The sequence below is a fragment of the Apodemus sylvaticus genome, chromosome 12 (genome assembly GCF_947179515.1).
Source record: "Apodemus sylvaticus chromosome 12, mApoSyl1.1, whole genome shotgun sequence".
Taxonomy (NCBI): Eukaryota; Metazoa; Chordata; class Mammalia; order Rodentia; family Muridae; genus Apodemus; species Apodemus sylvaticus.
In genome coordinates this window covers 57977919-57999342 of record NC_067483.1, presented here as the reverse complement: position 1 = coordinate 57999342, position 21424 = coordinate 57977919, and the positions used below count along the sequence as shown (strand labels likewise).

Here is a 21424-nt window from a genome sequence, read left to right as displayed (position 1 = left end):
TCTCGGTTTCATATTGAATGAAAGTTTTTCCTGTCTAATATTTATAACAGAAGTCCTAGAATTGACGGTTCTTCATGTGAATCCCCTATGTATCTTTGAGTCCACCACAGACACATTCTAGTGATGTAGCATTCTAGTGATGAGATCACATTCTTATGCCTGCTCTTTAACCAGAATCATTCCCATATGAAACGTGGACATCAAGTGGAAGAAGTATTTTGTCCTTAAGACAAACAGTTATTAAAAACAGGTGTGTGTGTGTGTGTGTGTGTGTGTGTGCATCCGCATGCATGCACACATGCAGCGCTCTAATAAAGATGCACTAGAATCTCCAAAATTCAACATATTTATTATATGGAAACAAGGACATACACATACACAGTGCTTCATTCTTGGTACTAAAAGCGACCTTATTCTACATACTAACAAAGGCAATCTGTGGTCTCCAGGTTATAATAATAACAACAGGAATGTAGACACTCCAAGCAGACACTTACAACAAAGGAGACTTTCGTGGGTTGCCTATGGGTCCGAAGTATGTCCAGCAGCTCTGGACAAAGTTGCTTAAATCTGTCTTTAGGTATCTTGAAACCCTCATCACATTCCAGAGGGGCAGAATAGAGCTCCTAGGTCAGCTGGATCAGCTCAGCTATGTGACAAAGGTTTTTCAGGACAAGCAGAGAGATATCATTATGATAGAAGTTGACTTTGATGAGCTGGAGCATTTGCTCAGGGCAAGCCAGAGGGCTTTGAAATGAGAATCCCTTGTTCCACACTACTCCAGTTCCAGAATTTGCAGGGTACTTGTGACTTTCTCAAGGATGAGCCCTGGAAGCTATTACGGACTGCCCTCAGCTCTTACTGTCTAGCATCTGAACCTGAATGCTCTCTTTCTATCTAATGTAGAAACAGGAGCTTGTGTATTGCATGAGACTAAGCTAACAAATGGCCATGAGGACATATAGGAATCAATCTATTCTGACTGGCTTTCTATTATGATAAAAACTATGACCAAAAACCACCTAAGGAGGAAAGGATTTATTCTACTTACCTATCCCAATGCCTAGGCTATTAACTGAAGCTGAGACAGGAACTCGAGGCAGGAACCAGGAGACAGGAACTGAAGCAGGAACCAGGAGACAGGAACTCGAGGCAGGAACCAGGAGACAGGAACTGAAGCAGGAACCAGGAGACAGGAACTCGAGGCAGGAACCAGGAGATAGGAACTCGAGGCAGGAACCTGCCTTTCAAGATTGCCGCTTACTGAATTGTTCCTTATCACTTGCTTGGCCTTGAGTTTTTTTTTTTTTTACACAACCCAGTACCACCTACATAGGAATAACACCTCCTATAGTAAGCTGAGTCTTTCTAAATCAATCACTAGGCAAGAAAATGCCCCCACAGTCTTGACTACAGTCCAATCTGATGAGTTCTCAACTCCTCAGTTGAGAATCCCCATTCCCAGCTATACCTCAGATTTGTGCCATGTTGCCAAAACCTAGCCAACCCACGGTAAAAAAAAATGAAGGATTTTTTAATACAGAAAATATTAACATAGTATGAGAAATTAGACACTCATCTAGAGCGTGACTGGGACTTTGGTGCCAGGTGATTAAGACAATGATAATAAGGTCAGTAAAAGTAGAGTTCCTGGGAAAACAGGCAGGATTGAAGGGAAGGATGCCAAGGTTGTTTCTGGTGTGATAAATCTAACATAATTCCAGAATGCTCATGTAAAATGCTGACCAGGCACTTAGAATTAAGGAACCATCACAAAGGACAAAGGACTAAACCCAGACTGTACATCCAACAGCTACCCTTAGACAAGTGATATTTAAAGACAAGTTTTCCAAAGAAAACCATAGGGAACCACTGGTAGATAAAAGAAGAAAAACAGAATAGAAGGACACAAGCAAGGAATGAGTGAACCCAGTAAACTATTTTGCCTGAATTCCAGTTATTAGAAAAGTTGTCAACTGATGGGTTTTCAGTGCTGAACATTAAAATGGGTTTTAGAAAATAAAAAAAAAAAAACCTTTGGCTTTGAGACTTCAGTTCTGTGGGTGAAGGTCAACATAACTATTTCGGTTGTGTGATTCACAACAAAGCCACAGAACAAGGATGATTTTTGAGCATTTTATTAGATGCAATGAAATAAAATAGAGACAAGAGGTAGAATGGAACTGGCTGGCCAGAACAAATGTAAGAGATTTGAATATACCCATAAACCAAGGGCAGAAAACCTGGATATAAAGAGACTCATTACCATGTCAAGAATGTGTGTAGAAGACAGGGGTGGAGAAATCGATAGTGTAAGGGCGAAGAGCGTATATCAAAATAATGGAGCAATGAACTAAGAGGCTTCTAAGCCTTTTGGGGGAGAAGAACTCTTGGAGTAGAAAGAAAGGGGGCATGATGAAATGCATATCAATTATATTTAGCAATCCTTGTTAGTATGAGCATAAACTAAACAGGGCAAGGCTTGGAGTGCCAGCCTGTGGCAACAGAAGTCAGCAGTGGCTGCCATAGGATCTGACAATTGCAGTGGGAACCATTGGACTCCAACATTGCCTTCTGTTGTCACCATCAGGATCCTGGAGGCATGAGTGTTTAAGAAGCACAGCATGTCCTATCTAGAAGTCGAAGCAGATGTCATAGGTATACACTGTGGGTGCTGGGAAGTCACAGAACTCCAAGTACTAGCACCATAATGATGCGTCACTTAAATTGCACACTTATGTGATGTGTGATCTGGGCATAAAGAAAGTAACCTGAAGAGAGGCTAACAGACTAATTGTAGAGAGGAAAGGTGGAAAGTCTGGTGTTTTCTATGTAAAAAACTGTCTGCTCAGTGTGACAGGTCCCGTCCTTGGCACCCAGGGTACAGCATAGAAGACAGAAGCTATCAGTAAAATGGTGTAAATAAAAATGTGAATGCATGCTAACTAACATTGTATTTTTGCCATGTACTTTGTATTGTTGTTTATTTTCTATAAAGAATTTCAACCTAATTGTTAGAGAAGCAAAATCCTTAAGGCTGAGTCCCCAGTAAACACGCCAGGCTGTTGAAAACCTGGCGTGTTTTAACAGTGCAACAGAAATTAATCAAACTTGACAATGCTCACTTGCTTTGAAAATGTCTTTTTTAAGAAGTGTTGCCAACACAATCTTCTATTTTACTATACCATTCCAGATTTTATTCTACAAATAATGTGTGACTTTTCAAAAGTGAAATGAATATAAATTATAGAGCACTGATTTAAATGTGTAGGGGAATATAGCACAGAGCTTCTTGGACTTTAATGTGCCTGAGTAACATCTGGGCAGCTTTTTCAACCATCGGCCCCTTGGTCCTCATCTCAGAGATGGCTATGGAGGAGGCGTGCATGAGGTTCGTGAATGTGATGTCTAACCAAGCTTCCAGGGATGCGATGACTCTCCTGATGCTAAGGCTGGGAGCTTGGAATAGCCCAGATTATTCCCTTACAAAGGCTAACTCTTAACATCACAAATACACTCTTAAAGCTGTTACTTATCTGGCTTGTCCTGATGTCAAAGTGGTGTAGCCTGCCTTACTAAAGCCATTGTTGCCCATTGATTCTCTTTGTCACAACCATTCCTTAGTGCCACCAGTTATCAAGGGAGCAAAGGGTGATCTGCCAGAAGAGGTCACCGTGTTAGTGAACAAGAGTGTGCAGATGGCATGTTCGTCCAGCGGCAGCCCAGCACCGAGGAATTTCTGGCAAAAGGATGGACAGTCCTTGTCAGAAGATGAACATCATAAGCTCCTGTCTGATGGCAGGATTCTTCAGGTAAAAGAGGGAAAATCTGCTTTTAAAACTGTATTTTGAGCCAGGCGGTGGTGGCGCACGCCTGTAATCCCAGCACTCTGGGAGGCAGAGGCAGGTGGATTTCTGAGTTCGAGGCCAGCCTGGTCTACAGAGTGAGTTCCAGGACAGCTAGGGCTACACAGAGAAACCCTGTCTCTAAAAAAACAAATCCAAAAACAAAACAAAAAAAAAAAAACCAAAAAAAAACCCTGTATTTTGGACATTGTGATAACTGTCTTCCAGATTGATAAAAGTATTAGTTTATGAATATAATTATTCAGATCATTAATCATCTACCATAAATATTAAATATTATTCACTACTCTGTTCCTACAATTAGAAATGACCACAGTGACTTTTTGTGTAAATTCTTCCAGAATGTCTATATACATACACACATTCCTGTTTAGCAACAGAATTTTTGATTTAAAAAAAAACCTATTGTTGCAGTCTTTCCATTGCATGTATGTGATGATAACACTCTAAGTGGTAAAGGCTTTCTATAGATTAAAACCTTTCTGTGTTGGCACAGACCGTAAGAAGTCACCATTTGACCCATGTAAATAGACTGCACTGCCATTTGTCAATTGATATGTTCATGTGTTTCCATTCAAATGTCCTAAAAGAAGGTTGGGATGTGTAGACATATATCAGTTCTTTTGTTAGGATAGAGAATATCCCCTTGGCTCATAAATCCAAGAATAAATCTGGGTCCAGACAGAGTTCTTTTTTAAAAAAGTCAAGATCACTGCTTATAAACTTGACTTTTTAAAAGCATTATCTATATTTGAAAATATCTGCTTGATGACCTTATAGCCTGTACCAAAATGCCTAAATGGTTTTAAGTGTCGAGCTGTAAATGCATACATAGATAAACATTATATGTTATAATAAACATTCTGTTCTATAATAACCAAGTAGTGCTACATAAAACAATCCCCTCCAAAACCTAATAACTTAGTACAGTAAGAGTTTACTTAGCTTGTAAGTCTACTGTTTCTATAGAAGGTATTTCAAATCTGGGCTTATTCAAGGGCCTGCAGAGCTGCGGATTGAAGGCCTGCTGGGATTATCTATCTGGAGTCTTAAAATGCAATGGGAGTCAGTTTTGTCCCTCATAGTCACACTCTGGAACAGGCAAATCCTGCTTCCCCACATGGTAGTGGCAGAATTGCAAGTAAAGAAAGCAACAGTGCAGGCACTTGCAGTGAACTTGAGTGAGACGGCACCATTGCCCGGCGCATTCTTCTGGCAAGAGCCATTCAGAAAACCATTTCTCAAAAAGAACTTCCAAATCACTTTGTAGACTCACAGACAGGGAAGTGGGAAAAGAATTTGGAATAATTTACAGTCAAAATACAACAGGTATGTGTTTAAAAAATAATCACCTTTTCTGATTGTATGTTTTATAAATAAATGTATGTGTGCTTGACCTAACTAAAGCAGCATCTGCACTGGCATGTACAGAAGCCTGGTATCTTTATGTTCATTTGGCATTTACTGGAAAGAATGCGTCTGGCTTGTTCTTAAAAGCAAAATATTGCAAGTTCCTTTATTAACAATTCCAGTTGCTATCTCTCCATTTTCCTTTAGATTATAAATGCTCAAATAACAGACACCGGGAGGTATGTGTGTGTTGCAGAGAACACAGCTGGGAGCGCCAAGAAATACTTTAACCTCAACGTTCACGGTAAGAGCCCAGGGCCCCTACCTCTGTTAGGCCCTGCTTGAGAAAGCCAGGAAACCAGGCTTCAGAGTAGACAGCCTGTGCTCTGTTTCTGACTTGATCAATGTGTGAAGACTCATTCATTCACTTTCCTCTCTCTTTCCTCCTACAAAAGCCAGCAGGAACTCCAGTACATAAATCTTCTAGAAAGCCCATTTTTATAGACAGTTATTTCATCCCTCAGAATAGAGGGTCTCCACCTACGGGTCATGACGCCTTTGAAGTTGCGTATCAGATATCCTGCATGGCAGACAATTAAATTGCAATTCATAACAGTAGCAAAATTACTGTTACAAAGTAGCAATGAAATAATTTTATGACTGGGGGTCACCACAGAATGAGGAACTGTATTAAAGGGCATGGCATTAGGAAGGGTGGGAGCCAACGCCTCAGGAGAAAGCATGTATGAAAGGCTCTGTGTCCATGTGAAGGTGAAGACGATTGTGTATCCTCTGCTCATGGAAGCATCGTCTTCTACCCCTGTCTTCAAGAGCAGAGTTATATCGACTACATCTCTGAATGAGAAAAGCCTTGTAGACTTAACCACCTTGTAGAGTTAAATAATTCCTTTTAAAAAATCATGCATACCTAAATTGTGTTAAATTTACGTTTTCACACATAAAACACACACACCACAATTATTGTTTTACTAAGTAAAGAGGGGAGGGGAACTGGATGTCTATCACAAAAAGGCTGCTTAAAAAGTATGAAATTAGAACAATGAGAATTGTTATAAGATCCACTTTGCACGAAATTTTAGTTCATTCCAGGAATATCTAAAAAGGATAATTTTTTTAATATCATCTCAAAACGCTTCCATTGGGGGCTGGAAGGATGGCTTGGTGGTGAAGAGCGTGAACTGCTTTGTAGGACCTAAACACAGCTCTTAGCACCTACATGGGTGGCTCACAAGTGCCTGTAATCCCAGCGCCAGCTGAATCGACACCTCTGACCTTCGTAAATACCCACACTAGCAGGTCCATCCCCATCCATGCACAAATACACATGATTAAACATTTTAAAAGTTAAAATATTGTCTTCAAATGTTTTCATTTGGAAAGATAACAGTTTCTTTTTGGAGTGATGTATGATAAATCTCCTTTACATACCTCCTATCTATATTCCTCCCACTTACAATGTATAACGTACACTATAGGTGCATAATGAAGACATCTTAGGTGTTTTAGTGAGAAGCTCTTACCTGGGCAAGTTGTTCATTATTTCTAATTCTTTGCAGTGCAAGGAACAAAACCTGAAGCATCCTGAGCGAGTGCTCTGCTTCTCAACTAGATCCCAAGTCTGTATCTGACCTAAACAAAAACAAGTATGAACCCACGAGATGAAGGAATTGAACAAATGTGATTATTATAAAAGTATAGGTTCTTCTCTATATAGCAGAACATACATTAAAAATAAACATGTTGAGGAGCCAGGGAGATGGCTCAGCCAGTAAAACCCTTACTCCTCATGAGTTCAATCTCTGGCACCCACATAAAATCCTACTTGTAAGCAGTTCCATAGCTGTAGTCGAAGCCGGGGAAGGTAGAGTCAGAAGTCTGCCTGGGGCTAGCTGGTAAGTTCCAGGTCACTGAGAGGTCACCGAGAGGTCACTGAGGGGCCCTAACTAAAAGGAGGATGAGACATTAACAGCAATGAGGCCTCTCTTTGAGCCCATGTTCCTGAATCTTTTTGCTGTGTAAAATTTCTAATCTAACTGCTTGATGGGTACCAGATACTTAGTCATGTGGGTTTTGCCCATTATCTCTACTGATTATCTCAATGGTTACCAGTCATTTGCTGGCTTTTGATTCCTCCCTCATAGATGAAAATGTAAGGACTACTAAGGTTGAGAAACATGCCCCAAGTTACACCACTCACAGATGTGTAACCAGCGTTCCGCACAGGCAGTTTGATTCAAGATGTTGATTGGTCACTCTCTACTTAGGGATACTTTTTCATGTGTAATATATGCTAATTTTACAAAGTCACTGCCTATGGCTGGAGGAAATCTTGGAGTTGAGATTATTGATGGATTTATACATTCATACTCCTATCATGAGCCAGGCCTTCTTTACTGTGAAGGCCACCTCTTCCTATCTTATTACCCTACGACCACTGTCCATACCTTTACTTTCCCCTCAAATGTCAAGTGAGTCTTGTCTTCGTCTACTGTGTGTGACTTTCACCAAAGAAATTAATTTTCTTTCAGTTCTGAGAGCTAGGCAGTTTAAAAAGGTTGTAGAAGTGTGTGTTTTCTGAAGAGGTCATTTCCCAGCTTATAGATTACAGCTTTCTCCTCATGTGTCCTCAAGTTGCCTGTAGAGTTTGTTTGCAAGTCTTCTGGAGTGTCTTCATTTTATTTATCATTTTATTTAATAAAAATGTAGTTACATCATTCCTTCCATACTCCACCTACACCACTCAAATTCATTCCCACATCCTCTTTATTACATAACCACATCCATGCAAATGAATACATGTATTAAAAACAGCCGTGTGTGTCCGTTTGGTGTTGCCTGCATGTGTATATTCCTAAGGCTAACCGCCTGGTATTGGATAGCCCAGCTGGGCTTCATCCCTGGGAAAAACTGATTCTCTATCTTTCTGCAGTTCCTGATTGTTTGCAGCTCTTCATCCAAAGATGGGGTTCCATGAGATTTCGCTGGTCTATGTTAGCATGCCAATTGTTGTTAGAATTATTCCCATCTTGCTGGTGGCTATGTGGTTGGTACTTCATGACTGTAGCTTTCTTGTCATAGTTGGAAGGCACAGTCGCACAGCAGTCAGGATCCTCTGGCTCTTGAGTTCTTTCTCTTCCCCTCTACCCCCGCCCCTGTTTTCATGTTCTCTGAGCCTTTAGTGCAGGAGTTGTGCTGCGGATATATCAATGGGGGAATCCTACAGTCAATCGTGTTCTGCATTTGAGTAGTTCTGGCTTTCTGTAATCATTCTCCTGCTGCCAAAGGCCCTTCCTTGATGAGGGTTAATGTGGGGGTGTCTCTTCTTGAAGGACAGTAATCCTAAATAATTAGCGCCATGCCCCAGGATCTCATTGGGCATGAATAACTTCCTCAAAGTGCCAAGTTCCAAGCTCAGCTGCCCTGGGAATTAGGGCTTGACATTCTGAATCTAGAGGACACATTCAGTTCTCACTCATTTCTCCCAACTGACATTCATGACTCTTTTGATTCCTAGGCAGTATAGGGAAGTAGCCAAGCAAAAGAGACTCAGAGCTTGGCTGCTTCATTTTCAGACCTGTTTCTTCCAAGACAAGCAGTGAGACCTTGGGTAAGATGCTAATCACCCTATGTCTCACCGTCCCTATTTATGATGTTAAGAATTGTGTCTAGCTCGCAGGTATGTGGAAATCCAATGGAAAGTATTCTACTCAATGCCTGGAGTAGATCTGTCACCAAGAAACCTGAAGCTCTGTTTCTATCAGATTTTTAGCAGCAAAGATGATTGTCGATTGCATATCCCTCCTTGTGAGGCCTAGCACAATGCCTGGGATGCATTAAGATTCAAGAACTATTTAACCAATGAACGAAGACTAGAGTTAATCAATGGGTGAAGCAATCCAAACCACATAATGTTAAAAGAAAAAAAAAAAGAGTTTGCCTTCTTGGCATTTGCTTTTGATATTGAAACCTCAATTTTGATTTTAAACCTCAATTTTCACATAATATAGCAGATACAATAGTGTTTCTTGCTCGTAGTCACTGTTTCCTCTTTCTGACCAAGACTCATTTCTACTTTTACTTTTGGTTGTTTTCATGCCCATTCTTGCTCTGGGTCCTCTTTCCCTTTCATAGGAAATCACTTGAATGTGGATGATACCTTCTGTGGGGTTTTTGTGTTGTTGCTGTTACCATTTTTACTTTTCGAGATAGAGTCTTACTATGTAGCGCTGGCTAAACTGAGGCTCACTATGTAGACCAGGCTGGCCACAGATTCACAGAGTTACACCTAATTCTGCCTCTCAAGTGCTGAAATTAAAGGCACTGACCACCACATCTGGCACTCTTTGTGTTTTTACTATAAAACATCAAGTCTCGTGTGTGCATATTTTATGATGTTCATAAATGTCAGGTAATCATTTATATTGATCTTTCTTATTCTGCTTTTTGTCTCCAACACTTTTGCTTTTTTTATTCTTTGTTGTTGTTATTGTGTCTATTTCTTACCATGTCTGTTTCTCTTGACAGCTACATGGACTTGCATTGTAAAGATAGTCTGTGTGATATGCTGAAATTCTAAAGTTAAACCTTTAAATTATTTTTCTCATAATAAGAAATAAAAATAAAGATACCATATAAAAAACAAACAAAATTATGCAAACTATTTAAAAACATCATGTTGTTACTTTGTACTTTGAGAAAGTACAGGCTTGGAGTAACCAGAAATTTTTTGACTTTAAAAACTCCGAAGGCAATCTTTCATTTCAAAAAAAAAAATACCTGATGAACATGGGTTTGATGATATCACTAGAGATTCTAATAAAGACCATTGGGTTTTTAGCAGAGCCATTTGGTTGTTACTTTTTATAGACCATAAGAAATTAGAATATATGTCTCTGATACTGTCAAAGTTCACTTTTAAATACCTGTATACTTTTACAGTTCCTCCAAGTATCATTGGTCCTAACCATGAAGATCTCTCCGTGGTTGTGAACCATTTCATCTCTTTGAACTGTGAAGTTTCTGGTTTTCCCCCTCCTGACCTCAGCTGGCTCAAGAATGAACAACCCATCAAGCCAAACACTAATGTTCTCATTGTGCCTGGTAAGGAGTTTATTCTCATAAGGTGGGTCTTTCTCCGATTTTAAAACGTAGATCATTTCAACTCAGTCTCTTTCCAAAGTTGAGTCTCACTCCCTTTGTTTGTTCACAGTAACCAAGTAGAGCCATTAGAGTAGATATGTACAGTAATGGAGTCTTCAACAAATTATGAAATTAAGGATCAGAAAATTTGGAGCTCTTTAGTGTAAATGGTATATAGCCAGTGTAAAAACTTAAGGGTTGTTTTCAGTGAACTGGAATCTTCTTGAGTATGGATGGTAGGTAGTTAAACATGTGGGTAAGTGATACAGATATGTTAGAGAGTGAGGGCCAGCATGAAGGCTCAGAAATTGAAGGCACTTGTTGTAAAGGCTGACCACCGGAATCTGACTCCAAGGACCCACGTGGTGGAAAAGAGAAACTATTTCCACAAGCTGCCCTTTGACTTCTGCCTACTCTAGCATACCTTCTCCAAAAATAAATTTGTCAATGAAAACTAACATTTAAAAAAGAATAGGCAGTAAGCAATACATCCTTGAATGAAGAGACAAAATTCAGATGTCCTGCTGTAGCCTCTGCCTCACATGCATCTCAAGACAGTTATAAATATAGCCCAACATTTGCAGATGACATCTTATAGCCCTGTCAAAATCTGAATTCACCTAAGGTAAACAGATGACAAACTATAGAAGAACTAACCAGCACCTCTGTACTGTAGGGAATTTAAACCCAGAAAGGGCTTGCTCAATTTCTGAGACCCACATGACCAAAGGACAGAAGCAACTTCCACAAGTTGTCCTCTGACATCCACATGACAGGTGAATGTGCATGCACATGCGTGTGTGCATGCACATGTGTGTGTGTGAATGTACACACACACACACACAAACACAAACACACAATGTAATAGTAACACAACTTAGAGCAACCCCTAACTGGTCTTTACATTATATTTTCCCCAGGTGGTCGATCTCTACAGATTATTCGGGCCAAGGTATCAGATGGTGGGGAATACACCTGCATTGCTATCAACCAAGCTGGAGAAAGCAAGAAAAAAGTTTCACTGACTGTTCACGGTGTGTTTTTACTCTCTCCATAATATAACTTCCTTTCATGCTATATTTTCTAGCTAAGCGACTTGATGAAAAAATAATTTGAACCTTCTTGTTTCTCACCTCAGTGCCCCCAAGCATCAAGGATCATGGCAGCGAGTCTCTTTCTATAGTTAATGTAAGAGAGGGGACCTCAGTGTCATTGGAATGCGAGTCAAATGCTGTGCCCGCTCCAGTCATCACCTGGTCTAAGAACGGGCGGATGATATCAGAATCTACCAACGTGGAGATTTTAACTGGTGGACAAATGCTACACATCAAGAGAGCCGAGGTGCATCTTTGGTCCTTCTCTGAGTATGGTGGCTCCACGGTGGGGTTGTAGAAGAGCTAAGTGGAAGAGCCCTGCTCCCCTTACCACAGTGAGCAGTGCTGTTCATGGAAAAGTGCGTGGCCCATGCCAGTGAACTTACTGTCACTGAAGACAAAGAAAGACACAGGGTTTCTGAAGGTGCCTAGAAATGGGGCAGTTGAGCAGAGAGATGACTGATGATTTAATCTACTCCTGAACCCTGTGATTGGTCATCTATCACTTAATGGAGCACATACAATAGTATCTTTTTCTTTTAGGTGTCTGACACAGGCCAGTATGTATGTAGAGCTATAAATGTAGCAGGACGAGATGATAAAAATTTCCACCTCAATGTATATGGTGAGCATCTGCCTCCAATACAACTCTTACCCCTAGATATGCAAATGAAAGATCATGCCTTGAATTAATTTAATGGTGGTGCCTGGTCTTCTTCTGTCTTTTGACAGTGCCTCCCACTATTGAAGGTCCGGAAACAGAAGTCATTGTGGAGACAATCAGCAATCCAGTGACATTGACTTGCGATGCCACTGGGATCCCACCTCCGACCATTACATGGTTAAAGAACCACCAGCCTATAGGTAACAAACACACTTGGACATGTTTGTGGTTGCCTTGCTTTGCCCATAATTCACTACATTTATAAATCAGCAGGTTCTCAGTCTAGTGTTCATAGCTGTGGTTACTTCAAGAAAGCCTAATACCCTGGAGTATAAATTTACCAAGTAGACTTCTAAGTAAACGCGTGCTTTGTCAAGGTACTGCACATTGAAGCGAGGGCCTCATGCATTCAAGGCAAGACCTTGACTTGCAGTTTATCCAGAATTCCAACTATCTTGTCTTTTGTTTTGAGGCACTATCTGGCTAAGTAGCCCAGGGTGCCTTGAGCTCTCAATACCCTTGACGTCTTAACTAGCTGGGATTATTGACCTGAATTGAATGCACCCTGGGGTTTTTTAATTTTTTCATGTTTCAAAAATTCTCAATAAAAATACAAAGGAAACACTTTGAAGAAATGTATATTTGTTATGTAAAGAGGGTGGCTTTCAGTGTTATTTCTTTGTCTTCTTCCTCATTATGTCTTCCTGTAGAAAATTCTGACCCCCTTGAAGTTCACATTTTGTCTGGAGGAAGCAAACTGCAGATTGCCCGACCTCAGCGTTCAAACAGTGGAAACTACACATGTGTTGCATCCAATATGGAGGGAAAGGCTCAGAAAAACTATCTCCTTTTCATTCAGGGTATGTTAACTATACTGTAATCCTCAGAGTACAAAATGGCCTGGATTAAAAGAGACCATTCATTTGGATATCTTAAGATCACTGAAAATATTGACACCTTTTGTCATGCATTTACCAGTGCTTTCTATTTTCATGGAAAAGCACATAAATCTGGGGAGGAAAAAACAGAATTTAGGATATCTTTGTTTCTTTGTTTGTTTATTTAATGAAAGTATTACATTGTGTATATTCTATGGAACTGTAATTCTTTATTTGGTATAATTTGTCTTCAGACTAAGACTATAAGTGTTTTTTATCGATGTGTCAGATTTAATTATTGAGATTGTGCTATGATCTGATCATGGTTGTGGAAATAGGTAAATTTCAAATAATCATGAATCTTGCAAAATTTTGTACTGAGAACAAGGAACAGTAATTCACATGGAAAATATTTAATCATCAATGCCTGCATGGTGGCATAGTGTTGAGGACTATATGGAAACCTTGTTGTTTTTTGATTTTCAGCCATCCTCTGAGTGAGGCATTTGATTCAAAATGACAGGGAGTCTTGCTTTCTGATTTTATTTCCATTACTAGAAACTTTCTAATAAATTATACCCTGGGTCTTGAGTATAATACATCTGTTGTTGCTGTGTTAAAGCAACAACATTATAATATTGTATAAATTTATACTCTCTGAAATTATACAAGAAATTTGATTAGTGGTCTGTGCAATAACCACTGATGCTTTGAGAGTTTAGAGACAGAAAGGGGGGAATAGCTATTCAGAGATACAATATCTTACTGGACTGGCAGGATATCTAAGCCAGGAAAAGCATCTTCCACCAAGTCTGAGGACCTGAGTTAGAGAGAGCTGATGGATCCACATGATGGCAAGAGAGGACAGACTCCCACAAGTTTTCCTCTGATTTCCACACATGCACTGGACACACATGTACTCACATGTATTCACATACACAAAAGAAATAAAATGTAATCTAAAATTATAGAAAGATAAATAAATTTCATGCTTCATTATGCATAATAGTCAATAAAAACTGATATAAATCATAAAGTATGCTGGTGTGACCACAATTTCCTAAAATTCATTTTAGTGTATTTATATAATGCCTTAAAACTAGGGAAAATGCATACACATGGGCCCTAATTTGGACATGTCTCTACAGTATATCTAGTGACAAATTTTTAGCACCATTCTGAAAACAGCAAACTTCTGCTAATTTGTTACAGTGATCCCTGCTTGACTAGAAAGGCAGTTAAGTGATGTGTTAGTAAGTGTTTAATAGTTGACTCACTAAACAAAAAAGACCTAGATTAGTAGCCATGATGAGTTAGTGTGCTGGTGTGTCTATGTCCAGCATATTGGGTAGGGAAGCCAGGGCAGATAGGCCCCTGAGAACAAATATGAATTGCTCCTGGCTTGTCTCTATAGGTCTATAGAAGAGAAGTCTCAGTGGGTTCCTTTCTGACCTTTAGAAATTTGTACTTACAGCAAATAGTTGTTTTGCCTAAGTGTATGTCTGTACCGCATGCATCTCTGGTACACAGAGCCCAGAAGAAGACATCAGATTCCCAGGAACTGGAGTTACAGAGGGTTGTGAGCAACCATGTGCATGCTGGGAAATGAACCTGGCGTTTTGGCCATTGTTCATATCTTTAGTCCACACCACAGATGACTAGATTAAAAAGAGCAGAAAGCATCGGAGCTTGAAAAGCATAATCTGTCCATTGATGTCCCAGCATAAATAACAATTAGGCAATAGACAAATACTTAATATATATGCTTTCCTGAGACTTTACACCAAAATCTTGTAAAAGTTGACTGACTTTAACTATATGAATTGCCAACAATGTACCAGAGCTCAATCTAAACATGATTCTAAAGTTACCTACAAGATAAATCTGTCATCAGTTCCTGTGACTAAACAGTTACAGAAATGTCATGAACATTGAAGTAATTCGGTGCCTCCATCTTTCACATTTAGAAGTAATTCATGAAGGTAACTATAGGCCAGTCCTGATCTTGGCAGAATTCTGAATTAGAAATGACACGTTCAGTGTCAGTGAGGTAGATCAGCAAATAAAGGTGCTTACCACGAGACCTAATGCCCCGAGTTCAATCCCTGATACCTACATAGTGTAAGGAGATACCCAGCTCCGACAAGTTGTCCTCTGTTCTCCACATGCCTGAACACACCAGAGAACAAAGTATGTGTTTTTACACAGAGAGACAAAAATGTTACAAGAAAGAAATGGTATGGTTTATCATTCCATCACATTCATTACCACACATATCCTTACACTATCCTAATAAAAGTCTTATTTCTCTGAAGTCCCTCCAAGCATTGCAGGTGCTGACGTTCCAAGTGAAGTTAGTGTCCTTCTTGGGGAAAATGTTGAGCTGGTCTGCAATGCAGATGGCATTCCTACCCCTCGCCTTCAGTGGCTTAGGGATGGAAAACCCATAGTGAATGGCGACACAGAACGAGTCAGGTATGTTTAAAACAATGCTTTCCTTATAAATTATACAGTGTTCCACAGTGCTCTGACTTCACAGAATGCCCCAGATTTCATACCAATGTGTATTTGCTTTCTATTGATGTAATAAATACTATAGCCAAAAATATTTCTGGGAGGGAATAGTTTTTTTCATTTCACACCTTAGAATCTGTCACGAAATGAAGTCTAGGCAAGAAGTCAAGGCCAGAAGCTGGGGGCTGGGGGAGGCACTGACACAGAGACCATGGACGAGCGCTGCTTACTGCCCTGTTCTCATGGCTTGCTCTGCCTGACTTCTTATACAACCCAAGACCACCTGCCCAGAGTTGGTGCTGCCAACAGTAAACCTCAAACATCAATCATTTGGCCACAAGAAAATCTGGCGGAGGCGATTACGCAGCCAAGGCTCCCATTTCCTGGATATGTCTAGGCTTGTGTACAGCTGAGAAAAACCACCAGCACATCTTCTGTGTCATTAGACCTTAGTTATCATTTATTTACAAATAGAAAAGAATTAACTTTTTGAGCTTTGAGTATAGAAATTCTCTTTAGATAGCTCTCCAAAATTGATTGTGTGTGTGTGTGTGTGTGTGTGTGCGTGCGTGCGTGCGTGTGTGTGTGTGTGTGTGTGTGTGTGTGTGTGTGTGAGAGAGAGAGAGAGAGAGAGAGAGAGAGAGAGAGTTAGGACTGATAAAGCGGGAAAGAAGGGACCTTATTCATGAATTCTGATTATAAAATCTGAGATACCAGTCCATCAAAATACTATGCAACAACTGTCATTGCATTTATTTTTCCAGTTTAAGAATGTCCTTCCTCAACAAGTCCATGCCATAAAATAATTAATTCTTTCCCTCTTAAAGTGAAGCCAACAGCATCCCACGAGAGCCGCCAATATTCCTGCTGTAGGCCTTTATCTTAAAGTTATCAAACAGCACGAACGCAGGTTTGAAGGACTAGTTATGAGAAAGACACAATCGCATCGTATTCCATTTTCTGCTTCGCTCACATCTGCTTTAAGCTGATCCTTACTTCTCTTTCTACAGAGATGAATCACAATGCAATTGGCATTTAGGATACCTTAAACAAATTTCTCCAGAGAAACAATCTACAGTCTCATAAGGATATCTCAACACAAACATATTTATGCACATTGCCAGAATAATTACAGGCACAGATATACATGTACTATTAAATTTATAATTTTATCCAGTATTGTAGCAGTTTCTTTCCTAGTCAGTGAATTGAATACATTCATCATAATAATGCTTAAATACAATAAGCATTGCTTTTTTTCTACTCGTTCTGTATTAGAATATAGGCATTTTCCCCTATACAAAATAGGATAAGCTGCCAGATAATGTTTTCAGAAATATTGGGCATTTTATTTCTGTTAGGTGAACAAATATGAATGATTCCTAAGTGTCTCGTTATTGTCATTAGGTGGGTAGTAGGCCTCTTTCAGACTCAGGGGAATTCAAGGTCCTATATTGGTACCTGGGGAGTTAAAACTCTAAATTCTTAGAGTTGCTTTTTGTTGCCTCCACTTGGCTGATAACTTCATCACTGTCTGATAGTGCTATAGGTATCTAAGTAGAACAATTTATCAAGATCACTTTTTTTTAAAGTCAACTTAGCACTAGTGTCTGTGACAACCTGCAATTTTGGTTTACAATATTATTTAAATTTATGGAACTTTAAGTTTTACATATCGAGAAAAGTATAACTGCATTCAAATAGTATTCTTTCAATATCATCCTCCAAATGTGATATTTCACAGTACACTGTAGTAGAAATTCATAATCAGAGGTGCTGGAGAAATGACTATTTTTAAATTAGTTGTAGATAACATTTAAACATCCTAAAGCATAGATAATTAATTGTATGAAGAGAAAATGAATAGTGTAATAATCTTAACTTAGATAAACGTTGTTATCTAATTTCATATTTATCATTTACTTTTACATAATTCAAAAGAAATACTTTAGCCTCTTGAAAAAAATTTCAGAATATATCTATATATGTACAGTCACGATTGTATAAGTAGATGATACTATTTTGTTCTTTTTATTAAAGTATCATTAGGGTATTTACAATTGATTTTTATTTGCATTTTTCAACTTGTCATGTTCTTTATTTCACACCGGAATTTTCAAATTTTCATTGACTAGATATCTCATATTTGTTACTAAGATATAATGTTCTAAGGCTGAGAGAGAGGCTTATCTGTCTGTCATGTTCCTGACCGAATATCTTTGTTTTCTTCTTCTCAGAAGGAGATGATGGATATAAAAATGGTTTCTGTATAATTTTGGTTTCCTGAGATTGCCATCAGTTTCTGTGGCTCTGACTTTCATATGTTTCTTTTACTTGTGAATTAGGGTTAAGTCATTCTATTCAAGGTGAAGGCATTATGTTATAACAGCATATATTTTTCAGAGGGCACAATAAAGTCGAATGAGTTTCTCAGATCCTATCCCCACAGTGCCTCTGTCCTGACTTTTCCCACAGGGTCACCACAGATGGCAGCACATTAAACATTTACAGAGCCCTCACATCTGACATGGGGAAGTATACATGTGTGGCTACTAATCCTGCTGGAGAAGAAGACCGAATATTTAACTTGAATGTCTATGGTAAATATGAAATGTCACCAAGTTTTGACTTTACTATCTTAGGAATCCATTGATAGGCCACAGGTGACTGGAGCACTCAAGTGAAATCTAATTTATCCATGACATTTTCTTTCGGGGTCCAAAGCAGAAGCAAGAACAATTAGCGTGCAAATGATTTGAACTTATATGTCTTCTCTCTCATCTACTATGTGCATTGCATAGTTCCACCTAAAATCCGAGGTAATAAAGAAGAGGCAGAGAAGCTGATGGCTCTAGTGGACACATCAATAAATATTGAATGCAAAGCCACAGGAACACCTCCCCCTCAGATCAACTGGCTGAAGAACGGCCTTCCTCTGCCCATCTCTTCCCACATCCGCTTGCTGTCAGCAGGGCAGGTTGTCAGGTTAGATTTCATTGTGTGTTCTTTCCTAAGTGCTTACAATAACAGTGATTGGCAACTCTTATTTCACCTACACAACATTTAAGATGTGTTTTTCCCTAAGCTTTTATCGATGTCATGCCAGTCCATTCCATATGTGTGCAGAAGAGGGAAGATAAGGGGTCAAACATTGAAGTATTATTTTTCTCATTGTATTCTCATGTAAATGCTCATTTCTAATGAAGGTGTGCATAATAGATCTTAAGAGATGAATTGGTGTCAAGTTTACAGTTTTGAGATATATATTTTAAGCACAGTGTTACGTGGTAAGATGGAAGGTTGTTGGTGATGCTTGTGTGATTTTCATGCTGCCATTTTTCTCTGTTAATGTGTTTGAAAAATAATCACTCCAGCAATTATGTTGTATTTATGGTGGTTTGCCATTACTGCTGTCACCTTTATGGAAACAGTTGCAGCTGGAGATATCGACATTTTGTGATAATGGCCACAAGTTTCATGTCTAAGAATTTTCAATATAAATTTTATTCTATTGTCTGTTTATAGATCATAATCATCTTATGTCTGTATGTTGAAAGGATTGATTATGACATGCTGGGTCCTGTTTTACAGGATCGTGAGAGCTCAGGTGTCTGATGTTGCTGTATATACTTGTGTGGCCTCCAACAGAGCTGGGGTAGATAGTAAGCACTACAGTCTTCAAGTCTTTGGTATGTCACAGAAATGCTCCTACTACTTTACTGCCAGTTTAGTAGCATTAAGCAACATGCCTTTAGAAACTGACTTCCTTGAAGACTTGTAAATCCAATGTTCCTCTGTCAGAAATAACTAGTGAAAAATATCTTTCTACTAGGGAAGACTGTGTTTTCTCCAAGGAGTCTGTATTTATTGGTCCACACTGTCTGTATAAGTTCTCTTCTAATACAGAATTAATCAGATATAAGAGTTTTTTATTAAATTTTTGACAGTGTCACATTTTCATGATGATTACAGACCACTCTCATACCCCACTGTCTCCTGTATTCCTATCAGCTGTCTACCACTTATTCTTCCAAATCTTTTTCATATTTCCATTTAACATTTTGTTTGTGTCCCACTGAGTCTGCCAATGCTGTCTGTGCAATCATGAGTTTGGAGCTATCCCATGGAACCTGGTGGGCTCTGAAGATAATGGTTATAAATCTGTCAATAATCAATAGCTAATGGTAGCAGATACGGCTCTGGTAGCCCTTCTTCCTACCGTGACCGGTGGTTGACAGAGTCATACTGATTGCCAACTAGGCCAGTCTTGTGTGGGTCTAGGGCAGTCAGCTACGGTTGTTGTGAGCTCACGATTGCAGTGGTTGCACTGAGTCCTAAGACGGCATTTTCAGCTTCGTCTTTGCCTCATCTTCTAACTCTAACATGTCCCAGCTTTATTAGTTTGTTTCTCTGTTGCTGTCATGAATCAACTTAGAGGCAGAACCTGAAGCAGAACCACAACGGAATGTTACTTCTTGACTTGTTTCCCATAACTTGCTCAGCTTGCTTCCCATATACAATCAGGGTCACCTAGCTGGGAGTGGCGCTTCTCACAATGGGCTAGACCTTCCTACAGCAATTATTAATCAAGGAAATGTCCTGCAGACATACCCACAAACCAATCTAATGGAGGCAAGCTTTCAATTGAGGTTCTCTCTTCCCAAGTGACACTAGTTTGTACAGACAAAACTAACCAGAATAATGCCTCTTTATGTGCAGTGTTCCCACCTCTTAAAGTGTAAATGACTTGCTTAGCGATGATCCCTATTATAAATAAGGCTGCTATGAACATAATGGAGCACGTGTCTTTATTGCATGCTAGGGAATCCTTTGGGTATATGCCCAGGAGAGGTATAGCAGGGTCCTCCGGAACTGTCATGTCCAGTTTTCTGAGGAACCACCAGACTGATTTCCAAAGTGGTTGTACCATCTTACTGCCCCACCAGCAGTGGAGGAGTGTTCCTCTTTCTCCACATCCTCACCAACATCTGCTGTCTCCTGAGTTTTTGACCTTAGCCATTCTGACTGGTGTAAGGTGAAATCTCAGGGCTATTTTAATTTACATTTCCCTAATGACTAATGATGCTGAGCACTTCTTAAGGTGCCTCTTGGCCATCTGAATTTCTTCAGGTGAAAATTCTTTGTTTAGATCTGTACCCCATTTTTTAATAGGGTTATTTGGTTCCCTGGGGTCTAACTTCTTAAGTTCTTTGTATATTGGATATTAGCCCTCTATCAGATGTAGGGTTGGTGAATATCCTTTCCCAATTTGTTGGTTGCCATTTTGTTTTTTAACAGTGTCCTTTGCCTTACAGAAACTTTATAATTTTATGAGGTCCCATTTGTCAATTCTTGATCTTAGAGCATAAGCTATTGTGTTCTGTTCAGGAACTTTTCCCCTGTGCCCATGTCCTCAAGGATCCCTAACTTATTCTCAGCATCTTGAGCAATCAAGATCTCTGCATTCACCACTCTTCACTGCCAGGAGAGGCTTCTCTAATTTGGGGTGATAGTAACTTTGGTTTTCCACATAGTGATATTTAGAAGGCAGTCTGATGTAAGTTAATTAAACAACAGCAATGAGTTCTCCATTTGAGAATAATCTCCCCAGTCAATGGTTTGTAACTCAGAATACAATTCCAGACTTTGAGTTCCTTCCAGTGTAACATGTCTTAAATCTAATCAGAGTAATTGGTAAACCCTACAGCATTCGTGCCACTGTTGCACAGGTGGCTACAACTTGTCCAAAAGTGGGTCTTTTTTCAGTTTGGAGGCTTCACAGCTGAGCAAGACAGCTGCTGCCTTTTCTAACCCCAAGACCCTGCTTTGTAGCTTCCAGCACACTGTAAGTTAGGCGGTAACAAGGGTGCTTTCATCTCGTCTCTCGCTTGCTCTTTC

At 39.5% G+C, this 21424-nt stretch overlaps 1 protein-coding gene across 1 annotated transcript in view; it reads left to right on the top strand.

The window, feature by feature from the left end:
* The window catches only part of Hmcn1 (hemicentin 1), a 435972-nt gene that overhangs the window by 330446 nt on the left and 84102 nt on the right, over positions 1-21424 (top strand). Inside the window, exons 56-67 of the mRNA XM_052199882.1 lie at positions 3625-3812; positions 5424-5520; positions 10176-10337; positions 11297-11410; positions 11515-11717; positions 12014-12095; positions 12203-12334; positions 12845-12994; positions 15328-15487; positions 18002-18126; positions 18328-18511; positions 19118-19215. Of these exons, the coding sequence (XP_052055842.1) occupies positions 3625-3812; positions 5424-5520; positions 10176-10337; positions 11297-11410; positions 11515-11717; positions 12014-12095; positions 12203-12334; positions 12845-12994; positions 15328-15487; positions 18002-18126; positions 18328-18511; positions 19118-19215 (1695 nt within the window). The remainder of the gene's footprint in view (positions 1-3624; positions 3813-5423; positions 5521-10175; positions 10338-11296; positions 11411-11514; positions 11718-12013; positions 12096-12202; positions 12335-12844; positions 12995-15327; positions 15488-18001; positions 18127-18327; positions 18512-19117; positions 19216-21424) is intronic.